Source organism: Nilaparvata lugens, chromosome 4 (genome assembly GCF_014356525.2).
Source record: "Nilaparvata lugens isolate BPH chromosome 4, ASM1435652v1, whole genome shotgun sequence".
NCBI classification, from domain to species: Eukaryota; Metazoa; Arthropoda; class Insecta; order Hemiptera; family Delphacidae; genus Nilaparvata; species Nilaparvata lugens.
The window spans coordinates 24,045,962-24,053,828 of record NC_052507.1 but is presented as its reverse complement, the minus strand read 5'-3'; the positions used below and the strand labels follow the sequence as shown (position 1 = coordinate 24,053,828).

The window sequence follows — 7,867 nt, the reverse complement described above, 5'->3', positions numbered from 1 at the left end:
TGAAACAAATTTATCGCAAAACAAATGAAGGGTTCTACAGTTAACCTAAAATAAATTCATCAACACATCCACAGTCGTCAGTCTTGTTTGTTGAAACAGATAACACAGTTTTGAAAACTTGCATAATATGTATGAATATAATGAGTATAATTAAAAAAGAACGACAGACCAGGTCCAAAAGTATTGTATTCCCTAATTTTGATAATGAAAAACAAGTCCAAAAAGATCAGCAAAGTTGTTTCTACTGTTTAGAGTTCAATTTCAATATTTCTGTCCAAAATTAATATATAATGAGCTATGAATTACCCCAAGTGGGCTAATTAGTCCATATCATTCCAGAAAATAAGTCAGACTTGAACCATTTCTTAATAACAATCACATTACCAGTACTCCCACTTTGGCACTGATATTTTGAGTTCCAGATATTTCCAATTCCGCCATCTGACAAACAAATAATTCGAGTTCCAGATACTCCCAATTCCGCCTAGCAACATATTTCGAGTTCCGGATATTTCCAATTCCGCAGTCTGACAAATATTCGGAGTTCCACCCAGCAACAGTTTTCAAGCATAGGACATTATTAACATTGATATTTTGAGTTCCATATATTTCCAATTCCGCGGCCCCGTGTGTGATTTGCAATGGTGTTACTATCCTTGTGTATCATTCAACAAAGCAGATGGCGCTATCTCTTTCACGCATTGCAAGGTTGCCACATCGTTTATCAACAATGTAGAAATTCAACTTATTGACAAAATAGGGTTAAGGGTTAGGTTTTATTTAGATTATATTTAATAATGTTTCATAAGGATAGGTTGGGTTTTTGCTTTGAAATTGCAATATGCTGGAAGGGGCTAGGGTCCAGGTAGAGTTATATTTTTTGTTGTTTCAAAAGTGAAAGGATAGGTTAGAGGGTTGGGATTTTGCTTTGAAATCCAAAGTATTGAATGTAAAATGGTTAGGGGTTGGGTTATTTCAAGTTATATTTAATAATGTTTTTATAAGGCTAGGTTAGGTTTTCGCTTTAAAATTGCAATAGGCTAAAAAGGGCTGGGGTACAGGTAGAACTATGGTTTTTGATATTTCAAAGGTGAAAAGATAGGTTGGGGGGTTAGGATTTGTCTTTGAAATTGCAATATGTTGGAAGGAACTACGGGTTTTCACAAAGAATTATGTCTATTAATGTTTTGAATATAAAAGGGGAGGTTGAGGGGTTAGGTTTTCGCTTTGAAATGAAAATATGCTGACTTAGTTATAGTGTTTTTTAACATTAGTTAAATAACAACCGTTATATTTTATTAATTATATTATTGAAAATTGCTCTTCCTTTTATTGTATGAAATGACGATAATATATTGATTATTATATCGAATTTAATGATAAATCATCATTGGATAATAATATCATCAAAATGGAATGACGGCTGCAGTTACGGTGCTCGGTAACCATCATCACAAAGAACGTTACATTCAAAGATCTGACTGAATGTAACGAGAAAAAACCGTTACTAACGCTTGCGCGATACTGTGCTATCTGTGACCGAGAGTGGTTTGTGATTTTTAATGTTTTGCTCTACTTGAATAATTTTTAACTTTGTAACACTTTGACATAGTTTTCCTCTTTAAAGATTTAATCATTTCTTTCTTGTTATTATTTGCTTGGAAAGAAGTATTATACGTCTTTTGAATTGAGGAAAAATATCGTAACAAACGTAAGTTGAAACGCACAATTGAGGTTATGCAAGTTACTGGTACTACTTATTAGCAATTAACTTATTTATAATATCTGAACCATTAAGCTTTTCTTACTGTCAGTCTTTCAATAATATTTATAATCTCAATAATGATTAATATTCCATAATTACAAAAGTGTTGCCTAGAGTAATCTAAAGAATAAATTCAGGATTACTGGCGTTCTTGTTGTATAGCCTAACACAGTCTTGTGTAACCTAATACAGACATTTGGCTCACAGTCTTGATTTACACCTTAGTAGCTAAGTAGTTTTGCTACCTTTTACTATTACAGTAGCCTATAATATTATACCGTATACCCTACCTAACAGCAATATACCTACCTAATGCCTAGTCTACGTGTTGGCCGAGTAAGCTGGCCTAGCCTGGTAAAACACAAAGGCGTAGGGAATAGATATATTTTTTTCCTACAGTTACGTTGAAAAGTGGCCATTGCTGCACTGATTACAGAACGCAAAGAATCACTTTTCCGCTCTAGTGCGGGAAAATTTTTTCTGTACTCCAGATTTGCAACATGGCAACGCAAAATACTTAGTAGGTTATATGGAGCAACAGTGCAGCAAAATCAAAATGAAGTTGGTAACAGTGACTGGGCTGCTATAGTGAGCAGAGGTGCAACCAAGCACAACGAGCTAATTATTATTCATTATATATTATAACCAAGAAACCAAGGACAACGAGGACTTTAGGATTTTAGGATTAAGGTTTTTATCAATAATAAAATTACACTGAAAAACATTTGATGCATTTCAGGCAATTTTACCCATAATTACCCACTTTTCATATTCAATGGTAACTGTAGGAAAAACTTAATGTGAAATACGTGCGCAAAGTTCCTCTGCTGCACTCAAGAAACCATTCCGCCCTCGCCTACGGCTCGGGCGTAAACGTTTCTTCCGGTGCAGCAAACTGTTACTTTGCGCACTAGTTGCACAAATAACTATTCTCTATGACCACCGATCCACACACTGGTGCTGGTCGTCATTGGCTTTCATTTGACCAACATTTAGATAAAATTCTGAGCAAATTCATGGCAGACGGCAGCGTAAGGCTAGGCTCAATATATAGAGAAAGGTTCAACTAAATATGCTGTATCTAAATAATAAATATAAATTTATTAATTGTGGCTTAATAATACGGTGCACAGCACTTGCCTTATCTAAGAAGTTTTGTAATTAATTGCTTAACTAATCATCATTTTATCTCATAAATGTAAAAAAGTGAGAATGAAAAAACAGTTTCAGTAAGAAATTTTGAGAAATCTTGGATATTCAAAAAATGAAATCAGCATAGGCCACACTAGTGTAAGCTTTATTAGTTCGCAAATTAGTGTTGGCTATAAGATTCAATTTGTACAGTTATTCCTTATTCTCATCACTGAGATATTCCACAGGAACTGTAGCCTTCATATTATTATAGAATATAGTTCTGGTAATTTAATTGAATTTCGTGATTATGAAAAGCTAATATATTTTCATTCATTTATAGGAAACTTGGAGCTTGAGGATGGCTGTTTCAAGCAATATTCCAGTTTCAGAAATTTTAAGAAGCAAGAGCACCTCAGAGGATGAACCGAAAAAGAAATCACGTGAAGACTGGCGAAAAGCTAAGGAGCTTGAAGAAGCTCGAAAAGTAAGTAAGCTGCTAACTATCACAACCCATCTCAGAATTATTATCTGGAATGAATTTTCTAGTTGATATATGAGCAATCTAATGCTTTCGACTTACTTGTTACTTGTTACTTGTTGTAGTCTTCTCCATGGTCGTTGACCTGGGAATCGTCAAATTTCTTCCCAATCAATGGGGATTCACGGTCGGTGATGCCGGTATGCATGGTCGTCTATGAACTCTGCCAGTGCATAGTAGGGTCTCATGATCAGGTAGTTCTTCAGACTTCTAGTAAAGGCACCGTAGTCCTGAATTGCCTTAAGCTCCTTGGGCAGAAGGTTGAAGAGTCGGGCCCCAGAGTAGGCCGGCGACCTGCTGAATTTTGTGAGCCGGTGCTGCTGGAGCTCAATGTCAGCTCCATTTCTTGTGTTGTGGGCATGTCTATTTCCCCTCAATTCTGGGCTACTCCTCACAGCCAGGGTTGTTACTTCGTATATGTAGAGTGCGACAACTGTGAATATGTTATGCTGGATGAAGAGCGCCTTGCAGTGGTCCATCATATCTCTTCTTAGGATAGTTCTCAGGGCCCTTTTCTGCAATCGCAGAACTCTATCAATATTCGTCTGGGCTGCAGACCCCCAAGCCACAATGCCGTACTTTAAATGAGACGCAAATAGAGAATGGTAAGCCATGAATGCAGTTTTCTCCTCTGTGATATTTCGGATCCTTCGGATTACAAAGATGGCAGATGACAGTTTTTTGCAAAGCAGTTCAATGTGGTGCTGCCAGTTGAGGTGACCATCGATCAGTATGCCCAGGAATTTAGTATTTGTCTGTGCTGGTATGCCTATGTTTGTTTGGTCCTCAATGTTTCTATTTTTTGGGGTGAAGCGAATGTGAACTGTTTTATCCTTATTTATGGTTAGATTTAGTTTTTTGCATATTTCGTTTGCTTCGTTGAGTGTTGTGTCCACCACTTCTTCGGTGTGTTCATGCTTTTTATATGGTATTAAGATAGTGGTATCGTCTGCAAAGAGAATACAGTTCTTCCTATGGTCGATTTCTGTGGGGAAGTCATTTATATAGATCAGAAATAGTAGTGGCCCCAGTATTGACCCCTGAGGAACACCTTTATAGACCGTCCTTAGAGAGGATCTGTAGCTTATTATGCTGTTTTTCTTCTGATGGTTGATTTCAACATATTGCTTTCTATTCAGGAGATAGTCTTCCAGCCATTGTAGGGCTCTCCCTTTGATGTTCAATATCTTGAGCTTTCGTTTCAGCAGGCCAAGGTCAATGGTGTCGAATGCCTTCTGGAGGTCAATAAAAAGACCTGAAACAGTTTTACCCTCCTCCCAGTGTTTGCTGATGTTGTTACATAGTTCGGAGATCGCTGTAACCGTTCCAAGGCCCCTCCTGAATCCGTGTTGGTGTGCTGAAAGTAGGCTGTTGTTCTCAAGGTATGCAATAAGTTGGTCATATACAGCTCTTTCAATCAACTTTGATGTGATAGGCAAGTTAGCTATGGGCCGATAGTTCTTTGCATTCAACCTGTCACCTCCCTTGAATTTGGGAAAAATTTTTGAGATTTTCATGCTCTGCGGAAAAACAGCCTGGGAAATTGATGCATTTACTATGTCAAGGAGTGGCAGCTTTAGTTCACGCTCACAATGTCGAATTATCTTGCCAGTGATATCGTCGTGTCCTGATGAGTTATTAGGTTTGAGATTTCTAAGGAGTTGCTCTAATTTGGCCATTGGAATGGTTTCGAATTCTTTGAGCTCCTGTTTATTATTTGCCAGGTGGATATGGTCAGAGGTATTTTCAGAAGCAGTCTCAGAGGGTGGCTGCGTGAAGGCAGAATTGAGGAGGTTGCTAACATGATATGGATCAACTATCATTTTGTTAGTTTTCTTGAGTCTTAAGTTGTCCATTTTTCCCAACCCGCTTCTGTTTCTTTCCTCATTTATTATCCTCCAGAGTACTCTGGTTCTGTTATCAGCTAGTTGGATTTTTTTGTTAATGTAGGATTTTTTCTTTCTTTGGATGTCCTGTTCATAGATTTTCTTAAGTTTTATAAAGTTCTGCTTATCCTCTGGTGATCCTGTAGTAATGAACTTATTATTTGCCTGATGTACTTGATCCTTTAGAGCAATGGTATTGTTGTCCCAGAACACGTTCTTAGTTGATGTAATTTTCTTTGGTTCTCTGGGCATTGCTTCATCTATGTTGAGGCGCAGGATCTTTACAAAGTTTGAATATTTATCCTCTATCAAGTCCTGGTTTATAACCTGTTCCCAGTCAGTCTGACTGAGTCTGTATTTTAGTTTGTGTAGGTTATTTTTTGAGTAGTTTCTGGCAAATTTGAACATTACTCTCCTGGGTTCTGTTTTATGCTGAATCTGGCAGAGAATTGAATTGTGGTCGGATATCTGGTTTTGGCAAACAGTGACTTTGATGTAATCAGGTGGCAGGCTGTGGTAACATCCGTCAAGGCTTGTGGCTGAAGTAGGTGTTATTCGAGTTGCGGGCAGTTTGTGAATGAAACATCCATGCTGATTCAGTGTGTTTTTCAGCTCTTTATAGCTTTTTCCATCAGTTTTCAGGGTATCTATGTTGGTATCTCCCAGTATTACTATTTCGAAATTTTTTGAGGAGTATTGGTGCAGCAGGTTTCCCATTTTCTCCAGATAGTCCTTAAGCGTTCCAGGATCAGGTGATCTGTAGGTGCCTACGACTATAAGGTTGGTTTTCTTCAGTTGAATTTTCAGAAGTATTGTCTCAAATGTCTGTTCAGACGGTTGGAGTGATTCTTCAGGTATGATTTCATCTATTTTTAGGTTTGTGTTATCCCGTTTGTACATGGCTATACCTCCCCACATGAGGTGTGAGCGGCAGAAGTTTGTTGACAAAGTGTAGCCTGGAATGTGTGTACTAAGGAGCTCCTCCTTTCGCAGGCCATGCTCAGAGAGGATGACCAGGTCGGGAGAATACAGGTGAAGTTCAATCTGCAGTCTATCAAGTTTCTGTTGTAGTCCTCTTTGGATATTCAGGTGGTAGATCTTGAGTTTCAGGTCCTTTGTTTTGCTATTCTGTCTTTCCCTTCTGGATCTCATGTGGTTTGTATTTTCATTTGGTTGTACTGTATTGTTGTGTGTTTCGGCAAAGCTATTTGAATTCTGTCTGGGATATTTTTGGATGTCTTTCTGTTGTTGCTACTCCGCAGAATGGACTCCCGTGGTAATGTTTGTAGCTTGTTCTTCCTTCCTCAAAGGCCTTTTAGTCTCTTTCGGGTTAATGTGGACTCTCGTGACTATATTCGCACTCTCAATTTCGGGATCATCAGCATCTCTGCCTTCGTTCTTCCCCAGCTGCAGGGCGTTGCATATAGCAGCTACCATGATGTTTTTACCGTCATTGTTAAGGTGTGTGCCATCCCAATCCAGGTGCTGCCTGTGAAGTTTTTGGGTGTTGTCCAAGTATGATATTTTCAGCTGTTCGCTCAAAAACTTGTATGATTTGTTAGTCTCTTCCAAAAATCTCTGGTTACAGTCCTCCCTGAGCGGAATCGAGCAGATATACCAGTTTGTCCTGGGAAATCTTTTTTGATTTGCCTCAATTGTCATCCAGAGAGGCCTCATTACATGATTAGGTGTCTTTGCTTTGGCTAAGTTATTTGTTCCTATGTTGATCACTACTTTGCTAGGTAAGTGGGTTCGGTTTTTTAGGAACCTGCTCATGTCCTGGATTTTTCCCCCTGGAATGACTTCAACAGCTGCATTGCTCACTCCTTGACTGCGCAGTATTTCGTCCACTCCTCTGAGAAGTGAGTCTCCTATAATGAGGGGGTGATCACTTTCAGTTTCTGCATCCGTTTGTGATGTATTAAAAGATTGTATGGGCTTGTCATTTACCAGTGGACCACTGTGGCCGGTCTGCGTCATGTTTTGGTGTATCCCATTCACCAGCTCTCCAGCACTCTCCTCGGTTCCCCCCTGAGCTGCACCTGTAGATTGGATGGGCCGGTCACCTCCCGGAGGCCCTCTGTGATTGGTGTGCATCATGCTTGGCTCCAGCTCATCCACCAGTCTCTTAGTGATATCCTCGGTCTTCCTCCTGACAGGACAGTTTGATTCAGGGTGTATGCCCTGAGTAAAATCCAGAATTATATCTTCCAGTTTGTATATGGTGTCAGTTTTCCTAGCTAGGGTATCAGAGAGTCTTTCTCTGTCCTTCTTCAGCAGTTTGATTTCCTCTTTCAAGTCATCCATATCATTCCGCAGCATTTCGATTATAACCTCATAGTGATTGTCCTGTCTCTTTGCCTTTGCATTGTTACCTTTGCAGAACTGGTTGCTGACTGCCTCGTTGGAGTCTACAGTGGCATTCAGCATCATTGAAATATTAGTTGCTTCATTGTTAATCCGTTGTTTACAGTTGTCACACAGCCACACCGGACCAGTGGTTGTCCCCTCCTTCATCAAATCATATTGTTGGTCGGTGATATT

General features: G+C 39.1%; 1 protein-coding gene across 1 annotated transcript in view; it reads left to right on the top strand.

The window, feature by feature from the left end:
- Positions 1-1,531: 1,531 nt before the first annotated feature.
- Positions 1,532-7,867, top strand: part of LOC111064040 (pre-mRNA-splicing factor Slu7) — a 31,833-nt gene continuing 25,497 nt past the window's right edge. Inside the window, exons 1-2 of the mRNA XM_039425715.1 lie at positions 1,532-1,711; positions 3,240-3,383. Of these exons, the coding sequence (XP_039281649.1) occupies positions 3,258-3,383 (126 nt within the window). The 5' untranslated portion in view covers positions 1,532-1,711; positions 3,240-3,257. The remainder of the gene's footprint in view (positions 1,712-3,239; positions 3,384-7,867) is intronic.